This window comes from Furipterus horrens, unplaced genomic scaffold (assembly GCF_987537825.1).
Source record: "Furipterus horrens unplaced genomic scaffold, mFurHor1.1.pri manual_scaffold_8, whole genome shotgun sequence".
NCBI lineage: Eukaryota > Metazoa > Chordata > Mammalia > Chiroptera > Furipteridae > Furipterus > Furipterus horrens.
In genome coordinates, this window is record NW_028327178.1 from 36875158 (window position 1) to 36900000 (window position 24843).

Sequence of the window (24843 nt, forward strand, 5' to 3'; positions counted from 1 at the left end):
GTGGTATTTTGGTTTTGGTTGTTGTTGTGTTGCTCTTTGGTGAGTCCTTCCCTCCAATTAGCTGACTGAGAGTCACTCTGTCCACCTCGTCTAATAAACAGTTGTTGAGCTGCTGCTAAAACAGAACCACAAGTGCAGGCAAGAATCCCACATTCCCAAAGATATCCCCCACCCTCAATCATTGTATCAACTGCAAATGATCCAGTATTAAAAAGGATGTATAGAGAGCAGGAGACAGAAAATTCCTGTAGAAGATCTCAGTGGGATTCATCTCTGTGGAATCTGGTTTTTTTTTTTCCGCTTTCTTCTCTTTCTGGATCTGTCCCTGGTGTCCCACTCTGAATCTAAGTGGGCTATTCAAGCCTACTAGTGTTCAACTGCCTGTGTCTATTTCTTTCTGTTGTTTTTTGCTCTAGTCACACTGTAATCTGCAGTCAGACTTAAGCACCATGGGGGGCGTGGCCGAATAAATTCTCTAGGAGGGGCTGCTGTTCACCTTCTGGCTGATGCCATTTGGAGGGGAGTAGTTTGCTTAAGAGATTTCTCCAGTAGCACTGGGGATGAGCCTGCACTGGGATCCAGTCCACTGCTCCCCCAGCTCTTTCTCCAAAACCAGCGCCCAAAACTTTTCCAAAGAGCCTCTAGTTCACTCATCCTCCTTCGGCTGCAGCCTGGGGAGGGCAGGCTGCATGCGCCCCAACATGTGTGCAGCCTGTTCAGGCCAAATGCGCCCCTGTGAGAGTGCAGCTGGGGAGGCTTAGTGGGCCAAATATGCCCCTGTTCCGGGCTCAGCTCAGGGCAGGTGGGCGGGCTGGCTGAATCCATCTCCTCAAGCATGCAGCCCGGGAAGGGTGGGCCAAATGCACCCTCAGGAGTGCGCTCAGTTCCAGACAGGGTGGTGGGCCAAAGGCACCCCTGCTCCTGTGTGCAGCTGGGGCCCTGAGGCCCAGGATGTGCTCCTGTGCGTGCACTCCTCAAGAATCTTGTCCCGCCCCTAGCCTTTCCTCCCTGGTCAACAAAAAACAAATAAAATTTTTAAAAAAACAGAAAAGAAAAAACACACAAAAAAATACGCTGCTCCTTGCCTCATCTCTGCCATCAGGCACAGCCTTGATCTCCACCCCAACTCCTCTCTGGGGAAGCCTAGGGGCATTGAAAAATCTCTATGCGCAGCCAGCCTCTGCCCTGGGAGCCAAGCCAGAGAGAACTCCTCTCTCTCCCAGGTCTCCTCCATGATCCTCACCAGACAGGTCACTCCGAGGCGGGCTCCTCTGCCACCAGCAGCGCCAGGGCTCAACTCCTGCCTTTATCCAGATGGTAACTGAGATGCTTTGTCCACAATTAGCCGAAACTCCAGACCATTTTTGGGAGTTAGCAAGCGCAGCCTACACTCAGTCCTCTGCCATCTTCCTTCTAAGCTGAAACATTTTACATGCTCTGCCTTATTTCCTGTCACTCCTCAACTCTGTTCCCAGCTTTTGATATTCTTTGTTGTTAATTTTTGAAAGCTTTATTTAACAAACATTGTTTACCCCTTGTTTACTGTCATAAATCTAAATTAGTAGATTCTAGTTTAAAGACATTTTAGTGTGTTTCAAAGTCCACATAAAAGAGTGAGAACTAATCTTTGACATGCAGCGATGTTGTCAGACAGTTTATATAGTATTCCATTCTATTCCATTCCCATAATTACCCATCAAATAATGAGTAATAAAGGTACTTACTGTTTAATGCAGGCATGCTACATGGCAGGCATAGTACTAAGCAGTTTTCTGTGGTTCTCACTTCTCATATTAAGATGTAAAGTTTATTATTTTTAATTTACAGGGAAGGAAACTAAGACTCAGGGTCATTAAATGATTTGTCACACAACTAAATGATGAAGCTACTAAATAGCAACTAATGCAGAAAGAGGATCCTAAAGTTGCTTTCCTACTGAGACTGCTCAGTATTTTTGGAATGGATATTTTATAGCTGTAAAACATCCTAATTTTAAAGGTCCTGACCAAGTCTAGGACTGGCTCTTCCTTGATAGCCACTGCCTAAGTTTGGGATTAGTGACACTGGGCGGGGGGGTCTTGTTGCTGAGGGCTGTGGGACATTCTGGAAAAAATGGCTCTGTACTGTCATGCTTTGTTGCTCCAAACATATAGCACTAATAGATAAGATAGAGAGATAGAAAACCAAATGGACTTAGTCAAGTTCAAAACAATTTTCCATCTTTGAGATTCACAAACCAAATTTACAGACTAAGTGGTTATCAGGCCTGAAGCCAGGGTCTGTTGGACTCTGTTCCAGAAGAAAGAAGTGGTAACAGGAGTTTAATATCTATGGGACAAAGTCAGACCTTCTACTTAAAGCAGGGCCTAGGGAGGAACTTCTCTAGAGGCTGGAGGGAAAATAATGCTGTTGATCAATTCCCAGGACTAGGACTTTACAGCTGGAGAGTTAAAGGTATAAGAAGCAAGATACAGCTTAGAGACTTAAAACTGAATTTGCCATATGCCAGGTCTGTGGTTCAACTCACAATGTCACCTATATGCCTTCATCACAGCAAGATACACAGGAAATGCCTCTGTGAGACCTAGCCTGGTTTAGTAGCCAGGAACCAAGATTCCAAAATATGTGAATGAATCTAATGCTAGTAAAAGCAAACAAACAAACAAAACCTAACTGCTATGAAACCAAGATTCCACTCCAGAAGAAATTAATTATATAGAATAAACTGACAAAGACTTGGAAATAAGTATGTTTAGAAGTTCAGAAAGTGATTTCCACTAAAAAGAGTGACATAATAAAAGCAAACCCAAGTAGAAATTAAACAAGAATAAGTGTTTAAAATTAGAAATGTTAAAGATGAAAAATAGTTATTGAAATAAAAGCTTTGATAGGATAAACTCCGGACTGGACACCAGTGGAGAGAAAAATCAACGGTTTGTTGAGAGTGTGGAGAAAATCATCTAGATTAGAATGTGGAGGACAAACTAATTTTTAAAATATGCTTGAAAAAGCAGTTAAGATACATGGAAGATAGAATGAAAGACTCCAATCTATGTCCAATCAGTATTCCAGTAGAAGTTAACAGAGAGTGTAAGATATGTAAAAACTGAAGACATGATTGCTATAAATTTTCAGGAGAAACAGACATGAGCTCTCAGATTGAAATTGTTTTTTCAGTATCAAGCAGGACAAATAAACATAAAAATATGATTAAAAACATGGCAGTAAAATTGCAGGACAGTGAGAGCAAAGAGAAAATCTTGACGTAAACTAGATGACTTTGGGAAGCCAGTTCTACCCTGTGGATCTTCGTCAGGGTCTGGGACGAGGAGCCTAAGATGAAGAAGGCCGGAAACAGTTCCTTCACTGGTATTAAGCTATTCTTATACCATCCCTGGCATTCTCACAGACCAAAGCACTACATAATTCTAAGGAGAGCATTCATTCAAAATTTACCTAAAATGCAATTGTAAATTTGCCTGCAGATGATCAGAGTATAAACTGTGTTAAAACCCTTGGGTGGGAGGCAGGGTAGAATATTAACATTCGTTATGGTATGCACAACCTGCATGACTTGGGACAGGTTACTTAATCTGTTAGTAAGGATTATTCCTCTTTTATTTTCACAGTTTTTTTACATGTGAATTTTATGCATATGAGTTCTTTATAGGCTATAAAGCATCAAATTGTAGGAAATTATTAATGTGTTATAGAAATGGAGGGAAGCTTTGGTTCCTGGCTTCTTATAATTTATACATTAGATTTGAAAAAAAAACCTCAAAAGTTTAAAAATGTTTGCAAACTACTTATAACAACTAAGCACAAATTATTTTTGGTGCACACTAAGTGCAGGGGTATAACATGAATAGAAAGGATGGGGTTATAACAGGTTAGGTTAAATGTTTAAGGAAACCACCAAATCTAAGTATTATGAATTATCCACTTATTCCCACTTTTTGTTATGAAAATATTCAACTATATACTTAGATTTAATAATTGTTAACATTTAGCCATATTTGAATTATCATAGGTGACCACTTCTTTCTGGATCTCTTGAAAGTTAATTACAAACATAATGATACTTTATCCCTAGATATTCAGAACGTATCTCCTAACAAAAAGGGTGTTTGCCCACATGACCATAATACCATTATCAAATCTAACACAATATTTCCCCAATATCACCTATTAACCAGCTGATACTCAAATTTCCCCAATTTTTAAAAAATCTTTTTATAGTTGTTTTCTCTTCAAATTAAGATCACACATTATATTCACTCATACATTTATCAGTTAAGACTTTTTGGTGTCTTTCATCTTAGAATAATCTACTTTCTCCCCTCCATCATTTACCCCACCTCACGACATTGACTTTTTGAATATGGCAGGCCAAGAGTATTCTTGATATGTGTTGAAGAACATTCTAGATTTGTGTAATTCTTTCTTTATCAAAGTAATACATATTCCTCTAATATTTCTTTTCCTGAAAAGGCTTAATTAGTTTCAGATACACATTTTATATAAGAATACTCCATATTGCATCGCATTTTCAGACACATGTCAGGTTGTTCCATTATTAGTAAGAGTAAGCAAACTGGTCTGGTTATGGTGACTACTACCAGATAAATCTAGTGGAAAGATACATCTATTTCCAGTTATCAAAGATGAAAATTGAGTATCTCAGAACAACCTTTGTTCTAATAATTTTAGCATCCATTAATGATTATCCTGGATCACTTTATTTGGCATTGCAGGTAGTGAATTTCTAATTCTGTCATCCTCTCTACTGACAGTGTTCAATAAAGAAAAGCTTTCCTTCATCAAATAGGCATGTATTGAATACTACACTTTCTCCTAAAAGGCTGATGCTCTGTTCCTTTAATTACCAATTTTCAGAACAAGAAATTCATGTAATAGTTCCCTCCAATAGTGGCAGCTGAGGTTTTTTTCTTTTTCTGTTTTTGAGGATTACTATGGATTCATTGATTTTTTTTTTATACTCAGTTTTTTTTTCTTTTAGAAAGCAATTTACAAGTACAAAGTATTATTTTTTTTTAATTTGTTGAGGCAAAATGTGAGGCCTAAGTCCTAATGGAATATAGATTGAGTGGAGGGAGGTAGGGATTAGTCAGAATAATGTTTTTCTTTTAAGTATACATTATTAAAGATTCTAATCATTTTTTTTTAATTTATGAGATGCTCTTTTCTGAAAGACTCTGAGTACCTTAACCAGAGTATAACTGAAAACAAGAATGTCAAAAAGGCACATTTAAATTGTTCTCAAAATCAATCAAAAATAATGAGGTGCTAGGAAAAAGTTGTATCCTTGATAATTACATCTATCAGTATCAGAAAACAAAAGAGAACAATCAGGAAATGACAACCCCACTCCCAAGTAGCACATTAAAAAAGGCTAATGAAAAAGTCTCTTTTAAAAATTGTACCAAATTAGCATTTCAAGTCAATTGACAACTTAAGCGTTGATAAAGGCCAATCTGGGGCCCAAACAATGGAAGTTCTGTTTCTACTTTTATCTGCTTTTAAGAGAGATGATTTCACTTCACTTTTTTTGTTTGTATTGTCTTTTATATAAATGCAAGTAATTGTCCTAAGGCAAGTGTCAGGCCTCCTCTACCCTGCCAGGGTCAGGTCACCACTGGAGTACTTCAGCCCTGGAGTACTGAACTGAACTCGTTTTATTTGTTAGTAGGTTGACCTGGAAGAAGGTAACCAGGACGGTGAAAGTTTTTCAGAGCATTTCTTACTTACACCATTCTTCTCTTCCCAGTCTGAAAGGGGGTTTAATGTCACTGTCGTCTTAGATAAGGGATCCGACCTGTGCTTTATAGCTCCATAGTGCAGAGTTAGGACCAATTGGTGAAAGTAGCAGAAGAGCAAATTTAAGCCTACAATTAGAGAGAATTTCTTCATAAACTCAGTGGTACAGAGCTGGAATGGATTTACCTACAAAGAGAAAGAACTTCCCAACGCCAACTGTGTTCAGAGGTTATAAATCACTTTCTTGAAAGATGGTGTACAAGTGGATGGGGGTGGGGCGCGGGGGGTCTCAAAATATTTTTCTATAAGTCTATAATTATAATAAGGGATACTTTAAAGGTCATTTAAACTTATTTTTTTAATGAGGGTAATATTAAATATTATACCATGATTTTTTTTTTAAAAACCATAAACATCCCAATTTACAGATCATTGTTTTTGTATTTGGGGAATGTGAGATGCAGTGTGGTGAAGTTCAGGCTACAGCATTTTAAGATCATGGTGTTACAGAGTGAAAGGGAGTTCTTTCACGTGGCGCCTCGGTGTAAAACCCAACAACTAGTGTTGAGGAAAACAGGTCTTTCTTTACAGTATTCCAACCTGGGGAGGGCAGTGAGCACTTCAGCTCAGAGCCCTGTTCTCCCACGGGACCTAGCACTTCCCTTGCTCCCCAAATGGCTACAAACCAAAACCATGCCCAGAGATTCCCCATCCCTTATCTGTCAGCTGTCTCCTCCAGGATCTGGGGTACGATGTCATCAGCCTCTGTATAACAGTCCAGGAAAACCTGTGCCATGTTGCACTGTATCGCCCATGGTTCTCTCCTCTTCCCTTTCAAAGCCACATGGTTCTCCCTTCTCTACCTCCTTGTAAACCGTGTGGAACTCTTTCCTTCGTTTCTCTCTCTCCAAACCTTGTGGATCTCCTCTACTCTCTCTCTAAACCATATGGCTCTCCTCTACTCTCCCGAAAATGGCTGCTGCCTTATTTTTAAATCCCTGACTGCGGCCTGTGACGCAGTAGGCATAGTAACCGGTTCTGACCATTTACAGAAATTTGCGTGGGCCCCATATGCTCTTTGCTCACCATTCTGTGGTCAGAACCCCTCCCATCTCCTTGGGGCCTTGGAAGAACCAAAGCTATTTGCATAACTAAGCCATTAGCTACTAGCCATAGATATGCAAAGGCATCTTGAAAGCTGTCCCTTTCACCATCCTCCAACCCACAGGCTCTGGGGATTTGGGGGGACCCCACTCTGTAACAATGGTACATTGTTTTGGATCACATTAAATTCTTATTTCATCTAGCCCCAAATTTAGGAGCTTTTAGATAAGAATACGACTTTGTTAAAAAGAGAAAAAAAAAACATAACATTTTTAATACTGTCTAGTATTCAAATGATCAGCAGTGATAAAAGCATTTTCTTTCAATGATAAAGGAAAACGTACACATAGATCTTCAGATGTGTCAGTTCATTTTGAAGGTAGTAGTAAGTGCTAGTATTTTATTATTTTGGTTTGTCAAGTGATTTTTATTCTTTATTATCAGACCAGGAAAGAAAGGCCCAGTATACTGCGCCAACATATTCATCAGTCATCATTTTTGGAGACAGTTTTCGACATGTTGTATGTTTTACTGTGCTAACAAGAGAAAAGACTAGCCATTAAGTTTATGTCTCTTTGTTTTTCAGCAAGGTCACATATCAGGAATAATGCTAGAAGTATGCTAATAAACAATATGTAATGTAGGCCATCTGGGAGTAAGAAATATTTTCTAACTAGTTCTAAAGGGAAATATTGTTAAAAAAGGAATAGATGTTATTTACGCAACACATGTTGCTCTATATGTCACCATCAAAAGCATCTTGTAAACAGCTCAGCACAGTAAATCTTCCTCAGTGATCAGGGTTTTTCAAGTCCCTGTTAGATTTAGATTCAGCACACTCAATTCACAATATGCCTAATGTACAAAGCTTATTTAGAAAGCTTCCATTAGAAGTATGCCTGCACTTCTGTGCTTTACAAAGGAATACCATTTTCTGCTGCAGATACAAATATTACGTTGTGAAAATAATTAAGAAACTTTACATTAATGACATTATAGTTTTAATCACTAATGAAATGACAGTAAATTTTTGTGCTTAACTTTGATTTTATTGAGTTTTTAAAATTTAATTGCAGTTTACATACTGATATTCCCTATTGCCACTGTTAGTAAAACAACTTTATGTGAGTGTGATGAAATGATAATTCTGCAAGATTGCCTTAACAAATGGTCATTGATGTGATTTTACAATCGTCATTTTTCATGTTTGGGAGATTTTAAAAATGAATTGTTTCATAATGGTTTGTTTTGTTTTCTAAGATGGTTTTAATTGTAAATATCAAGTTTCATCATAAAGGAATTTATGTAACTGTATTCTGGAAAATGTAACCAATACTTGATTGGGTTCAGCTAATACGTACTGAGCCATATGGGGGAACGCAATAATAAAGATGTAAGATCATAAAGGCTGCTTTATTTTAGAGCCTAGCATTTAGAATCAAGAGAGCTTATTTCTCTTCTCAGCTGTGGGGCACTTTTACATCAGGCAAATCTTTCTACTTCTTTTGGCCTCAGTTTCTTTATGTATGATACCAGAATTTATAATAAATGCTGCTCTATTCACTTCACAGGACTGTTGTGTAAAATGACAAATGGTTTAGACTGTTCAATATGATATGAAATTACATGATTTCCTTATAGGAGAAAATATGTATTTAAATACTGGTACTCAGCAATTTCTGAAACCTCATCTAGATTTCGGACTTCAGCTAAAAGTTATAATCTCTAAGTCTCTTAGATAGAGTTCATGGATCTTAATTTATTGGCCATTTAACTTGGGGATTTCTGGAAGAAACACCACAGTTATTTTGGTCAGAATGAGAGCCTGACCTTCAAAAACATTGGTTTCTGAAACTCAGGAGCCACATGTTACTGATTTCTCAAAAATACTAACTCCTGTTTTGCGTTTAGGAATCTCTAAAAGTATATTATGCCATCATTATGTGCCTCATTTCTTCCAACTGTTTTCAACTTAAAGTATAGTGTATAGAGATCAAGCCACAAGGTCTTCATCAGGAACTGGTGGAACTTTGCCCAAGCAGCCCCGCAGTAGTTTAGTAAGCAAATATATAAGGCCAGCATCTCAAAATAGAGCTGTGAGTAGGGTTGGGGGTGTTTGTTTGTTTGTTTGTTTGTTTAACAAAGCAATATAAAGTGCATGTGTCTAAGTAATTCTGTTATTCTTGTTTTCTCAGAAGAAGACCTATCAGTGCATCAAGTGTCAGATGGTTTTCTACAATGAATGGGATATTCAGGTTCATGTTGCAAATCACATGATTGGTGAGTGACACTCTAAACCTTACTACAGATATATTTTCTTCTTCTACTTGTGTACATCAATGCCTATATAATTAAACAGAGTTAAAGATGAATTAATTGTTCAACCATCAATGTTTTACCTAAGCATGATTGATTTTTTTATTACTATTATTAGGCCTGATAAGGCATTACCACATTTTATTTCTGCAAGGGCTAGTTTAGACTTCTGCTGAGGATTATATGTCTACTCCAGTCAAAACACAAGTGATTAACAAATTAAACTTCTAATCATTTTTGCATTATTGAAAACTAACAGGAATGGTTAATGAACTGGATGTTAGCTTTCCATAGAGTTTTAGACAGGTTTTAATTTCAGAAGTTATTATGGTAATGGGACTGCTGTGTGTTGCTTAAGCATCTTTGTATCAAAATCTAAGTGGTGAGTTTTTGTGATAGGGAAACATAAATAACTTAAATCGCCATAAACTAGTTTTATATATATGGTTTCAACAGCCTGGAAATAATCATGATTAAAAAGATCATGTAAAGAATTCAGTAATAATTTTTTATTTCCCACTGAATTTTACATAGATCTTATAAAAGTGGTTTGGGTAGAGAACTCTGAAGTCATTGTATGCCAGTGTTTTCAGGAATTTTGTAATAATCATATGGGCTAGAGGTAAAAGAATAATTTTTTCACTTATTCATAATGTCCCATTATCCCTTAATTCCTCTGGGGTTACCTCCTATGTTTTTTAATTTGATAAGCACTTAGTAATAACACTAAGAGTTTTACCAGCCAATTAAGCTTTATCAAGCAAATCTTTTCCTACTAGTAAAATGACAATTGCTGTTTCTTTATACTATTTTTGTTACTCAGTTGTGTTTTTATACTATGAGAATTTTTTATTTCATACTCACTTCATGGTATTTTGTAATACCATAAATAATTGTGACTTAATATTAAAAAGTCTAATTAACCTGATTATCAAACTCTAATCCAGGAAAGAAAAGTCAACATTTTAGGTTCTGAGCTTGCTTTGGGGGTAAACATGTTTATTATACACCAACTAGCAGCACTCTGAGCATGCTCAGTGGAAGGCTTGCTCCAACTATCATTACTGATTACTAAAATCAACCATAACAAAATTTCTAAGGTTCTTGTAGATATTAATAAAGATAAATTCAAAAGCATGTTGGAAAATTGATTAATAGTTTTTCAATGGGATTTTCTTTATAATTTTCAAATGATGGGTCTCTAGGAGGATTATTGACTATAGAAGAGTAGGTGCTTAATTGTGCAAAATGACATGTACACAATAACAGCTAATATATTGATCGTTTATATTTTCCGTACTTAAGTAGTGATATTATTAGTGATTTTCTTATACATTAAATAGCATATTCCTAAATATGACAGAATAATATTGACAACTTTACTGAGTATTTAAAAGATGGCAACATGTAAGAGATTTTCAAATAATGTGTTTTCTTGCACTTACCTTCTATTTTTCATTAAAAAGAATACTCTATGTAAACTTTCAAAACTGTTTTTAGGGGGGAGGGATAGGTTTAAAGAATGAATTCTTGCCAAATGACAAATGCTAGTATGTCATTTTCCATCTCTTTATTTATTGGGTAGAATTTATTGTTTATTGGTGGCAATCATTCATAATTCTGCTCCTGTGCTACAGTTTTACATGTGCATCAGTGAAAACATTTATTTGCAGCTATTGAAAATTCAGTGAAACTTTGTGGTTTGTGCTTCTTATTAATTGTAATTAATGTAAACTTATTTTGGGTTTTGGACTTATGATTTATCCCAGGCCCCAAATAAAGCAATTGAATATATTTTTGCCATAATATTAATGTTCTTGTGCATATATAGAATCTGATTTGAACATTGGGCATGAGAGGACTTTTTGATTTTCCAGTTTTAGTATCATTTATCCATAATGTTCATTGGTTTGTCCTGGTCCTTCTTTTCAAACTGCTTTATACCCTTCCCTTTGTATTTCCCTTGAATTCCTTGCGTCATTAGTGGTTTCCCAAAGCTTTTCCCTTCCACCTTAGAGTGGATTAACCTGACACTCACTTCCTCTTGGGATCTGAGCATTTAACAATTCACCATCAGAAAAGCAAATTCTCCTTTTCACAGAGGACCCAGCTATTTAATATTCATGCTATTTTTAATAATAAAATATGTAATTCTCTTGCACTAAGGCCTAAACAAATGAATAACATCTATTTAATTGTTCTATCTGTTGACCATGCATCCAAGTCCTTAAACTCCCTTAGAGAGAGAGAAGGAGAGAGAGAGAGAGAGAGGGAGAGAGAGAGGGAGAGAGAGAGAGAGAGAGAGAAAGGGGAGGATGTCACAAAGGCTAAGATACCCTTTTTTAAAATCCCAGTGTGATACTTAGTCTTTCAAATGAGGCAGGCAGCATTATTTTGTTGGCTAAAATACCTCCATTGAGGGTAGGTATTTTTAGGTTGTGTATCTGTATATGCTTTTTGTCTAATCAAAAAATAATCTCAACTAGACATTTAGCAGGAAAGAGGGATTAGAGGCTGTCTGAAATCCTCTTACTCTTTTTTATTGAGAGGGTATATGGTGTTTTTACAGATTTTGTTTTACATTTCAATCAGTCTGAAGGAAAGATTATGTCGTTTGATGGAAAACAAAGTCTGCAAATGACTCAAAGAGGTGTAACTTTAAATTCCTTCTTTAACCAAATCATTAGCATTTGCTTCTCTGTAGCACTTTTTTTTTTCATTTTTAAATGTTTTATGGTTTATGCTTATGCTATTACAGTTGTCCCGTTTTTCCCCCTTTGCTCCCTCCACCCAGCTCGCCCCCCACTTCCATAGTCATTTCTCACACTGTTGTCCGTGTCCGTGGGCAAGATAAGATGTAGCACACATGCTCTAATGCAATTTCAATGTCAAGCAACCTCCACACTTCTTTCTGGTTGTGCTGGTCTTAGGCCATTGGGACATTTGTGTAAGGAAAACCATCAATGTTTCTACCAACTCCACAGTGGAGACGCTCTGCTTAAGTGACGTTTTGCAGCTAGGTGTGGACACATGGTCTGAGTTGCAGGAATAATTACTCAACAAAAATACATTAGGGATTTGACTTATGTCTATTAAGGAAAAAAAGAAAAAGAAAACCTCACTCTTCACCACATTTTGACACAGTTTCAGTGAGAAATCAGATGAGTGACTGTTTAGGGGCTTTTTTTCTTCTTTACACAAACACACACAAAAGAGCTACAAAACATTTTAACAGCTTTCCTGGGGAAAAGGCTTCCCTCTTTCAAAGTCTGAACAGATGAGAAAATTTTTCTTGTCTTCCTTTGTTCCTTCCACATAGTTTACGTTGGCTTTTGACCTGAGAATCCAGAAAGAAGCCATTGTGTATTATGTTCTTTAATTCATTATTCACTTGTCTTTTTCTATCAGCATAGGAAATATTTATTATTTTCTTCTTTAAGGTTTTTGTTATTATTATTATTTGCTATGGTTTAGCACAGAGAGAGATGAAACCAGAGAATTTAAATGTGTTTAACCCAGCAAAGGAATTGCCTCATATAAAATTATGAGGCTCAACAGCAGTAGAGTAAATTTGTAAGTGCTCAGAATAAAGGGCTGTTAGGCATGCGATAATATAAAGAGATGACGTTGCCAAGAACTATTTATGGGAAGCTTAATTTTTTCACTCTGATAATTCTTGACCAATAATTACCAGCCTCTAATTATCTATTTTAGTTAGAAAGAAATTTCGATCACTACAGAGGTTGGCATTGCAACTAGCGCATAAATCCCCAAAGAGATGAATGTGTTCCAAACAGCCACAAACAACTGTCTCGTGAAACATAGTGAGCAAATTGCGAGCGGCTGGTGGTAGACAACCAGCAGTACACTCACCATCGAAGGCCAGTCAGTTTGACAAAGAAATGATCAAAGGGGAGAAATGCCATTATCCTTGGAACTGATTGCTGCCGTCATGGACTTTGGAGGGCAAGTGGTCTGATATAGCTGTGGCCATTTTCAGCCCTCCCTTTCAGAGTTCTTGGATGGAACATATGACGGGAATGGCTACAAATCATTTAAATAAGAATTATCTTTAAAAAGTGACTTAGAAATTGTTACTTAGTATCTTATATTTTTATATTTTTCATCTGATCAGAAAGACCCATATTGTAATAGCAAAATTGTATCTAAGGTGGCAGATTACCTTGTGTTGTGGAAAAAAAAAAAAACTGGAGACAGCCACTAATAAACATGTCCCAGAGGGATCTAGGGTGATGCTTGGAGCATTTGGGAGAAGCCAATATATTTATCTTTTTGAAAAGCAAAACTAGAATTTAGGACTCTAAATGACAGCTAATATGAAAACACTGATGCTAAGATATTGACTATTTTTATTCAAATCTCTAATACTCAGTGATTTGTAGGTAGTTATAATTTTTAAAAGACCATGAAAAATTCAAGTCTTCTACAGCGCACCTGAGAAGATATGTACCCTGTGTGTTATGTTACACATGATATAGATCACCAATGTCAAGATGAAAACAATGTATTAATCAGTTTTGTACAGTGTGGTGAATTTTAGTCTGTTTTTGTGGCAAGTGACATTTATACATTCTGCAATTTGCTTGATGCCTAAGGTCACAAATGGCCTTCTTTTCCTTCCATTTCTTTAGTGGATAGTGTGCTATGTGACTAATCTTCATTATAGTTTTGTGACATTCAGTATCACCTCTGAAGCATTTCAGCTTGAGTGCTCTTGCTTTAGCATAGACTAAAGGCAATATTTTAGGTCTATAGTGGCTTTGGATTTTATATGTCTTAAGGGAAAATATCAAAGATATGGATTCCTGCATAAGAAGATAGAGGGCCGTGTTGCCCTTTAAACTTTCAACGTTCATTGGCTATTCAAAAAAAAAAAAAAAAGAAGAAGAAGAAGAACAGAAATGAATCTATAATAATGCATATATGTGTGGGTGTGTCTATATACGTATATACCTGCATTATCCTAAGAAGCTCAAAGTCATTAGGTTCTTTGGAGTTTACATTAATTCTAAACAAGAAGACTGTTGAATTGGGGTGGGGGGGTGTCATCTTCATTTGATTGCTTACAAAACTCAGGGAATTAAGAAACAAGCATTTGGTGTTAAATATGATGAGATTCTGGCTTATTTCATCAAGAGCTGGATTTAAAAAGATGAAATCTGGGCAGTTTAATGGTAACAGAAAGCTACCCTCATGTGGGCAATGCTGGCTTATTTGAAAAGCCCATAAAGGGTTTCTACATGGACCATACAAAAGGGATACTTTCTCTTTAATAGCCATCTGTACAGGAGAGATGAGAAGTGGGCCAGGTCATCTCTCCTCAGCTGTCATGATATTAACGTAGGTAATGGAGCAAGCTCCGCATTCTGCTGGGTGTTGTTTTTCATAGATGTTCATCGATTTACACAGATAATTCTATTTATTTCTTAGAGTTGGTCCAAGTGAACCAGGCAGAATAACAAAACACCAAAGCATTTCAAATGACTTTATCTTTGTTTGTAACCTAACTTTTGTCTAAAAAATGGTGTCACACCTACTGTGCAGATGGCTGCATGATTTGTAAACCAGCCAAAACATTTAAACAAATGTGTGATCTGGGGATAGATTAAATAAAGGATAAAATGGAGTGCGGGCCACAAATTCTAATAATCAGATGATTTTAAGTTGTGTGCAGTGTGGAGCGATGGTCACAGTGATAGCAGGGAAAGCTTGCCAATGACAGCAAGGTGCCGTATAGATCTCAGGATGGAGCCCGTGGCCCGGTAGGCCTCAGTTTGAGAACCACACATTTGCTGTACAGCTGGCAGCTCTGTATGGGGACATCAGATAAAACTTATGTAAAATGAAGTGTTATTGCTTAGTATGAAATTGTTCAGAGAGGGAATTTGCAGACAGTAACCGAAAACAGAATTCATGGTACCAATGAAGCAGACTGTAAATATGAAGAGGGTTTAATTATCTGCACAATTTAACAAAAATTCAGGATGTGTTCAGAAAGGACATACAGAGGCATAAATAGAACCCAGCTACACTGCTTACCGAGTGTCGAGTGAGGCCACGGGAACTTACGCTGCACCTCTCTGATCCACCTTCCTAAAGACAAAGGCAATTTAAAATAAAATAAAATTAAATTAAAACGAACTTAAAAAAATCGTTTTGGAATAAGACCCAGTTTTGAAGAGCTCATTTTGCTTATTTGGATTCCTATTTCTTAAACAGCTTTTAAAGAAAATGTTTGAGCCTATCTTTTAATGTCAGTGTTAAGCTACTAAAAGACAAATCAGAATGTTTATCCTTGTTTTGTATTTTAGCCTGCATCTAATAGCTTTGATTTACAAGAATAAAAAAATACTGGCAGTTAGTGGAGTTTCTAATTTACAAGCCTCTAACATTGCCTCTTAGACGTGTCTTGCGATGTTGATTTTCTGCGAGACTGAGGGTTCTGACTGAGCCCACAGATAGATTGAAGATTCAGTTTCTCGTTACATTTTAGAACACACTGCTTTTCCAGGAGCCTCAGAAGAATGTGGCACTGGAGCGGAATGACTGGATGCCAGCTTTCCTTCCTAGGCTCCATACAGAGACTCAGGGAAGGAAGCCTGTGCCAGAAAGATAATTCCGTGCGACTGGCTGAGACACAATGCTGGGGCTGCTGGCTCTCATTTTGTCCTCACTTTGACTTGCTGTAGAATATGCTACGAGTGTATCCGTTTTTCACTCACTGTTTGATATGTTTATCAAATGTGGATATATGTTTCTGAATGAAGTTTGCAAATCATTTCTGAATGGAGGACAAAAAAAGTCATCAGCAAGAGATTAAAATACAGATCCCTGCACACACCCGTCCATATACACATGTGCATCGTGATCTGTTTTTTTACAGGATCAGTTCAGAGCTGATTAGAGAAAAGGTCCCTCATGACCTATTTCCATAGGTTATTTCCTAGTTTCAGGGCCATTAATAGCATTAAACAAAGGAAAGGGAGCCAATATGGAGAATGGGTGTCGAACTTCAGCTGCTCATATTGTTGCATTTGGTGAGCTGATGGGGTTTCATAGGTCACCTTTAGAATTATGCCTATGACAGCAGTAGCTACCTGCCAAGATTGCAAGGTATCTCACAGCTCTCAGGATGGCGCCTGTGGCCCGGTAGGCCTCAGTTGGAGGGGTACACATTTGCTGTACAGCTGGCAGCTCTGTATGGGGCAGCCATGTGGGCTGTTAGGGAGCTGGAAAGGAGACAAGCATGAAATTTCTTCTAACCCCAACTCTGTTTTTCTGTACTGTTGGCTGCTTCTCAGTTCCTTGACAAAAAAACCAATCAGGCACCCTTTAATCCGCCTGTGATTACCAGTGGTATAAAAAGAGAAGCATAATGAGGAAAAATGCCTCGTTTTGTTGCCTTCAAAAGCCAACAAATTGGAGTTAACTTGACAGGAAGTGGCTTAATAATTAGATTATTTATTTATTCCTGACACATATCCCCCTGTTACTAGTCTCAGGAGACCCTGTAGATGGTACGATTTTCAAGCTGCCATTACTTCGCTGTCTTCTGTGAACAAAGAAGCTACTGTCTATCAGTCAATTAAATGCACTCTTTAAGCAGAGGCTGCGCAGTCCGTAGTGGAGGGAGCCCTGGGACACTGGCGGATGATTCCTTTCTCTGTACTGTACATCACACTCTCAACTGTGGTCCCCACAGAGACGGAATAAAGTCATGCATTAAAATATCACTTGTTGATTTGTTTGCTAATGAAGAGCCATTGAAATGTTTGTGTATTTCTATGGCAAAATTGTTGATAAAAGGGCCTACTTGCCTGCATATTTTAGTTCATTTGCTATGAGTGCTTATTTAAGAATTATTAAAATTAAAATCAACAAACAACTGAATAAAAACAACAGCTCTGAGATAACGGGAGTTTTTTTTACTATTTTCATCAGATTAAGTGAATAAAGACAGGAAAAACATAGAGATGGCATCATTTCAACCCTTGGCTTACATTGTATTAATCCAAACAGTCTGTTTCCTCAGACATAAAAATGTAAGTTTTTCAGAATATTAGGGAAATATACCTTTTAAGTATTAAAAGATATTAGAATCCTTTTGTGAGACTAATATACTTAGAAATTTTATTCTTCTCCTTCCAGATGAATGACATTTTTGTAGCAGTTTCTCTAACTCAGTGAATATGCAAAAGAAAAAATGTTTTTCTCAGGAGCTTACAGGGGGCTTTCAAAGCCAAACTAATAAAACATCTATGATGTATCAGACATAATCTCTCAGCTACGTAGACTGCACAGACATGTGACTTTTCTTCTCTATATGTTCCTTTGCCTGCTTTCCTTTTTCTTTTCTTTAGTGGTGACTTTTCGATGTTTTTATCCCTTAATATATTCATCAACTTCTTACTACTTACTGTTTACTATGTACAAAGCATGTCTTTGCTGGACTTCTCTGACTCCCATTAATTGGTTTTATATCTTAAGAGTATATCTGTAAAGTCGGGGGTCTAGATGTCTAGGCAGAAAATCTCCCATAATATTATGACAGTGCTCTGATGAAATATTTCCCTATGGCTCTGCCATTTAAAGGGATAAATTTGGAATTTAAACCAAGGCCATTGAATATTGAAAAGTGTCTCTTGTTCTTCCCATCAGATTTTGTAAAAACCGTAATTACGACTTTAACTATATATTTTCATGATTAACTGACAGCAGGCCACAAAGAATTAATTCAAGGCATGATCAGTTTTTTAAAATTTATTTATTTGAAATAAAGAGAGTAAGAGAAAGGGAGAGGCAGGGAGGGAAGGAAGGAAGGAGGGACAGAGGGAGGGAGAAAGAGAGAAGAAAGAAGCATCAATTATTGTTTCACTTATTGATGCATTCATTGGTTGATTCTTATATGTGCCCTGACCGAGGATTGAACCCATAACCTTGGCATATTGGGATGACACCCTAACCAACTGAACTCCCCAGCCAGGGACCATCTTCCTTATTTCTTCCCTGTTATTCCAAGTCATTTTGTTAGGAAAAGCTTAGATACTCGGAGGTGTTCTATAATAGAAAATGAATTTGAAACACTTTCATTAATTGGTGATTAATATATTTCAGGATTAGTTTAAGCAGGGCCCTACCTCCTGCGCAGTCAAGTATGTTCTGGTTAATATCCAATTATCTGCACCTTCGTAATTATTATGTCTTAATATTTCGGATATGATAACCAGAAACTTGAGAGTAATGCTAATGAGGAGCATAGAACAAGAATTAACCAATGACATACTCAATGATCCTTGGTGAAGAAAGAATCTCTTCTTCCCCTTAACACATTGCTTCTTCCGGCACTGACTGAAAAGTAAGACCTTCAGCTACAGCAGGCAAAAATCAGAAAATTAATCACTTTCTCTTTTAAATAATCATAAGCTGAATGTGCAGTGTCCAACTTCACCTCAAAATACTCAGTTCACTTTATGGAGAATAAGAATAGGAATCCAAGAGCTGGTTTATATTTTCCAAAGAGGAAACATCATTTTCTTTATCTTTTCCTTTGAACAAGTTGTTACCCCTTCAAAGGGCGTTTTAACTCAGATCATTTGAAATGCCTGTAATATTTCATTAAGGAAACACACTTTTTTCTGCCACTTTTTATCCTCTTTCCCCCCAAATTGATCACCGTGCTGTATAAGTACATGTTACATTTCTTTGTTTAGTATGCTTTTGCAGGTAATTTTAGTTTCGAACAGTCTGACTTGGCTCCCCTAGCCGTGGCTGCTAGGGTGGCATTTGCTGCTTCAAACCACGCGTGCACTTTGTACATTACCCCTTTATATGCTATGCTGTATTGTAATGAAGCAACATCAGTAAATTGCAGTGAAGGGTGATTGTTGCACGGGGATGACTACTACACCTTGGGGCCCATTTGCACCAGATTATTCTTTTTATTGTTATTATTACTTCCCATCTTCTTTACTCTCTTGCTGCCGAACTTGCTGTTGGCCACTTGCAACACAGAGGGGATCTTGAGGAACATGCAGGCATCCTTTTTTTTCTCTGAGGCACATACCAATCACCGTTCATTTCCCAACCCAGATATCCTGGTGGCTCTGTGGCTCTTTATTGATGCTGTTTTACTGTCGACTTCACTTCTAAAGTTCCTCATCCTTATCTTCTTAAAAGAGCAAATTTATTATGAACAAAAGGAGACTGATTTCTCTTCAAATATTTCATGTCCATGTTGTGACTCTATACTCAGGATGTCCAACTGATTTTGTCCCTTCCCTCAAAAAGGTTTAGTAATTTACAGAAGAAAATTTGATGGTATTACTGTTTAAGGAAAAGATTTGTATTTTCAATATCTTCTTGGGTTTCATTAAAACATAAAGTCATTATGAATATTGTATATATTAGTAACTTCTCTTAACAAAATAGCGAGTATTCCGCCCCCAACCAACTTCTGTCAACCAATAACTAATAAAAAAATAGTGTGGATTTAAGGCAGAGACATTGTGCTCTTATTGAACAGAGTTATGAACAAGGTTTAATATAGGGATAATTGTATGTGAATTTGGGGTCACTGTTAATTCTTTTGTATTATAATTTTAGTCCCCGTGTCCATTTGTTTTCCCAGTTGTTCATGCAGCTGTTGTTCTGTTTCCTTTTCTAAGCCTGGGCTACTGTGCAGCATTCAAACTAAAATCTAGAGTTGGAGCTGACACACCTTCAGTTGAACTATCAAGTCTTTTAAAACTGCTTGGCCAGTGATGCCAGTCCCTCACTATCCAACTGTACACACTTCCGATTGTGGGCCAAAGGACATTGATTTTTAGCTGTCATTTCTAGTGCACATACTGTAGAATTGAAATTTAAACCTTAATCCACTCAGTAATGCAATTAATTTTTAATGTGCAGTAATACTAATTGAAATAGCCTGAATTTAGCAAGTCACCGCAAGACATTTTCAAAAGCAAGAGTCTCCACTGAGAACTGAGAGGACAAATAATCATTGTTACGGTGTTTACAGGATAAATGCTCACTCTGCAGGCCTTGGTGGGAGAGAGAGTTGTCTTTAAATGAGATCATACTATATCTCTTTGTGAGTGGAAGTATTTTTTCAGAGAGAATTTCTACTCTTTATGCACTGGAATAGACTAAAATTTTTCCAATTAACTTTAAAAAAACATAGTTTTAGTTAAAAATACCTTATCATAGTATATGCAAAAAAAAGTAATTATGCATAGTTGCAAATGAAGTCATTTGCCAACAATGCCATGGTCAAAAGCAACAGTCTTAATGGTTAATCTTATTATGTGATACATATTTGAAATACAGTACTATTTCCAGATTTGAGAACAATGTGTAGCTTATCAGCTGCTTATAAATCTGTTGTCTTGTTTTGGTGTATGTATATTTCTGGGAACCAAATACACCTTAACTTTCTTTTTATTTGAAATTGTGTGCCTTTAGCTTTTGCATATTATTTCAAAGTGACCTTTTAAATGTTTTGTGAGGTTTTTTTTCTAGCCAGAGTAAAGCAAATTTTGCACAGTAAAACCAAATAGGTTTCTAGTCATTTCTACACTGAAAAGGTTCTCTAACCACATTTATTTGCTAATAAATGAGGACTTTTTAAAATGCATCAGTTCTACTGATGAATGGACTTGCAGAGTGTTCAAAATGAGCACCAACATTAAGTTTAAAAAAGAAGGCAAGCACTGTATATCATGCTTTCATGGCTCTGGCATTATAGTATTTAATAAGCCTATAGTGCTGTTAAATATTTAGTAAAGGTTCCCTCATAACCCTGCCATCTAATTCAAATGGGATTTGAAGACATTTTTGCAGCACATAAGTAAAAATGATGGTAGAGAACTTGAAGCAGTTGTAGCGTGGCTTATTTTCTAAATGAAATGTGGGTAACATGGTACACATGAGTGCAGCAGATTCACACCTACAAAACACCTCAATCAATTCACACTCTTTGGATTAAGGGTCCAAAGTGGCTTTCATTTTGCCACCGTAAAGTCAGTGCTGTTGGGATCATTTACATAGAGTACTAAAATGACATTATAGCATGTTTTTACAAAAAGATCTTGCATTGTCATTATTTTAAGCCTTTCTAGCATCAGTTGAGCTTTAGAATAGACATTTTCTCTTTTTTCACTGAATAGAGGGAAAGGAAGAATAAGAGGTGAGAGAAAATCAATTTATAGCCCATTTAGAGCACATTATCAAGGCAAATTGGGGTATAGTAAGTAAAATCTTTTCAGTATCTATATTGAGTATGCTATGACAAAATAGCTGAATAATAGATAACGTTGCACACACCGATATGATGCATAATAGATTATCTTTATTCTTTTTTTCCTTGTAATATTTGATAGTTATTATCCAAATAACAATAATTTTTCTTTTAATCTGGAATGAAAATTGGTTTCTAGGAACCTTATGTGAAAATATTGCCAGTAAATATGATGCTGACCTCATTACTGTCATCATGTTGGTGGGTTAGAATTCACATTTAAACCTTTCAGCGCTTAACAGTATTACTAGTTTTGAAGTGTAAAGATAAAAGCTGGTAGCTTGTTCAGATTTGTATGTTATATTTTTGGTTCTTCTAGGAGCCTATTTGCTTGATTCTAATTTTCATCCTGTTTTATATGCAGCCAGTGACCACAGTATTCGTTCCAATTGCACAGAGACACATCTCATCTGTAAAACACGGCTTACTGATCTTATTTGCTATTTGTATTTTCAGAAGAAGAAACATAGGATTCATATAATGGGGAAAGTATACATCTTGTTTTGAAATTATGTGTATCACAAATATGTTCCTTTCAATAATTTTGCAATAAAGAGTGGATAAGGAGCTAGCTTTTGGTGTACATGAAGCAGAAGAGAAGGGACGTGGTACAGGGTTCACATATAGGTGTGTTAATATGCAGTGCTTGATGTATGTTGACCTTAGGTTACAAGAGAAGAAAATCCCATTTTCCAGTTTGTTTCAAATGTAGTAAAAATGCTGCTTCAGTTGCTTTATGCTACTCACATTGGGAAAGGTGCTTATACTGTGATAATTATCATCAAGGAATATTAATGCGTTCAGCATTTGTAACCCAAAAACTCATTATAGCTTAAGCTGTGCATCATCTGTGAAGAGAGAACTTTGCCAGAATTCGCTCTTCACAGGGGTTGCCTCCTGCTTGCTGCAGAGTGGTCAGAGTACTGCAAGAGGTCACTTAGGCTATTTTTGAAAGCTGAAGTTTTGCAATTTTTGAATCACTACCTTCTGTCTACAGAGCTTCTCATTGTTGCCTCAAAATGTCCTACTTGTAATGGAATGCATAGTGAAGTATAAATAATCATAATAAATAAGAAGTAACTGTGTCTTCTCATATAGGGTCCAAAATGGTCAGCACATATATTCCACACCAGGATAATTGAAGTATTGGTGTCTTTTCTTCTGTCACTGAGCAAAGGGATTCATTTACACCAGTTTCCTTAATGCAGGTGCCCTTGGGTTTCAGATAGAAATGCCCCCCTGGGGCTCCACTTTATAGCCCTCTGGCTGGAAATTGTGTAAATAAGACTGCAGGGTCAGCCTTCCTTTTTCGGCAGCAGTGTCCTTAATTAGTCTGTGACAGTCTTTCACATGATCCTGCACTGTTCCTGGGATCACGCCTCACACATCTAAGACATCTATCTGAGGCATAGATAGATATTTTTGTCTGTTTGTGTGTGTGTAAAATCATCCCCTGGGGGAATATTGACATGATGGGAAGGAGAATTTCTGGGTGTGTCCAAAGTCCATTATAAATTATAAGGTTAGTTTCATAAGAATATTGTGCCTTCACTTGAGGTGTGCAGCTTGTTATAAAGGAGCTGTATGCCTGTGATATTTTCATGTGATTAAACCCCATTATTTTTCTCCCACAAATCCACTGCTTGTCTTTTCTCATAAGTAACATTGCTCCATGCTGCATGTTATAGTTTGTGTGAGGCCAGGCAGAGAGCACTAATACTCATTTCTATCAGACTGTCTGGCTTTGCGGGACAGCTGCGTTTCTGAGGTCAAATTGTGAACCTGGCCTTGCTCCTGGGAGGACTAGAAAAATATGTTTCATAACTTCCCATAGACCAATGTGAAAAGTAAGAAGGAAAACCATGAAGCCCATAGGCTCAGTTTAGATGAGCTGTGAGGTTGGAATTCATCAAGCAGGAAAGCTTTCTGTTGTTCCAGAAGCTTCCTCACTGGGAGGGGTTGGGTGCCCAGTAGGTTATGGCTGAGGGCATTGAGGGACAGGGTAATCACTCATATGGCCCAGCAGGCTCAGGCACAGGTTGACCATGTGGAGTAGACTTGCTGCAATAGAAACTTACCTGTTAAAATTACACAAAGGATTATTGATAGAACAACAAATTCATTGTAGATATTGTGGGCTTGTTCCACTGGAAGTAATTTGTTGTTGTTTTTTTTATTCTTGTTGTTCTGTATTTTGAATGGGACAGACTCTTTCTATTATGCACTGAAAAAGTAATGCCACAGAACATATGAGCATCCTGAACCAGAGACATATTCTCAATGGTTCTGGGCTGGGATGCTGACAGTGGAGAGATACAGTAGTGGCAGGTCTTCTGTGAGGATGTAAACTTAATAATCTTTATGAATTTTCAGTAACTCATAACTCCTCACCAAAAGGAGCATTATGAAAAGATTGTTTCTAAATCCTTCAAACATTCCCTGCACTCATGATAGATGCTATCCTTTTCACCTTGAGGCGGTGGAAAGGAATGTGTTCTTTTGCAAGAGATGAAAGTGTATACTTTAGAGGAGCAAACTGCATTTTCATGTGTAAGTTCACTATTTGCACTTGATGTGGTGAGATCCAACTGTGAAGAATTGCCTTTGACATTATTTCTGTGTCCCCTGCATCATAGGATTGCTGCAGCGTTATGCTGAAGTCACCATCGCTTGGGATAAGTGTGATGTTGAAAACCTAGAAATAGTAGAAAGTGCTTTCTGTGTCCAGGCTGTTTTGATAACTAACTTCTTTAACTATTGAAAAAGTTTAATTATCTTAGTAATGATACATTTGTTAAAATTGTGTGCGAGTGTGTGTGTCTTTTAAGAAAAATGTTGTAATCTTCCATGTCTTATGGGTTTGTTCACTTCTAAATGAAAAGACAATTTTAACTTTCTTTAAAGGCTGTTTTACCTTGTCTACAGCTTGAACTATCACACGTTATGTTATAAACTAAAATTTTAAGTATATTCATTTCAAAGGTCTTAAATTGTATGGCTGATTTCTGAAATGTAATTCAATTTTTCTTTCAGTGCCTATGGTTTCCTCCTTTTCAATGGCCTTTCTTTAAAAGAAATTTTTGTCTTCTGTGTATTTAAGTTTTTCTGTGTGTGTGTATATGTGTGTACACATGGCATGCATGTCTTTGTGTAGACATGTACTGGCTACCATCCTTTCCAACCAAAGACTAACTGGTGCACCACTCCCTGTTTTGTGTTTAATGGGTTTCCAGCAGCTTAGAGAGATGGTGTAAAAGTGAAGTGAAAACCAGGGAGCTTATGTTGGAGTCTGATGTTTGTAAGAGAGAGATTGGAAAAGGATGTTT

The 24843-nt window shown here is 37.0% G+C and overlaps 1 protein-coding gene across 3 annotated transcripts in view; it reads left to right on the forward strand.

Annotated features, from left to right (window-relative positions):
* Positions 1-24843, forward strand: part of ZNF521 (zinc finger protein 521) — a 307230-nt gene that overhangs the window by 172892 nt on the left and 109495 nt on the right. For 2 of the 3 annotated variants that reach the window (XM_090285695.1, XM_090285693.1), the window contains one exon: positions 9078-9162. In XM_090285695.1, coding sequence (XP_090141821.1) covers positions 9078-9162 — 85 coding nt within the window. The remainder of the gene's footprint in view (positions 1-9077; positions 9163-24843) is intronic. The other variant, XM_090285694.1, reaches the window with a different exon arrangement.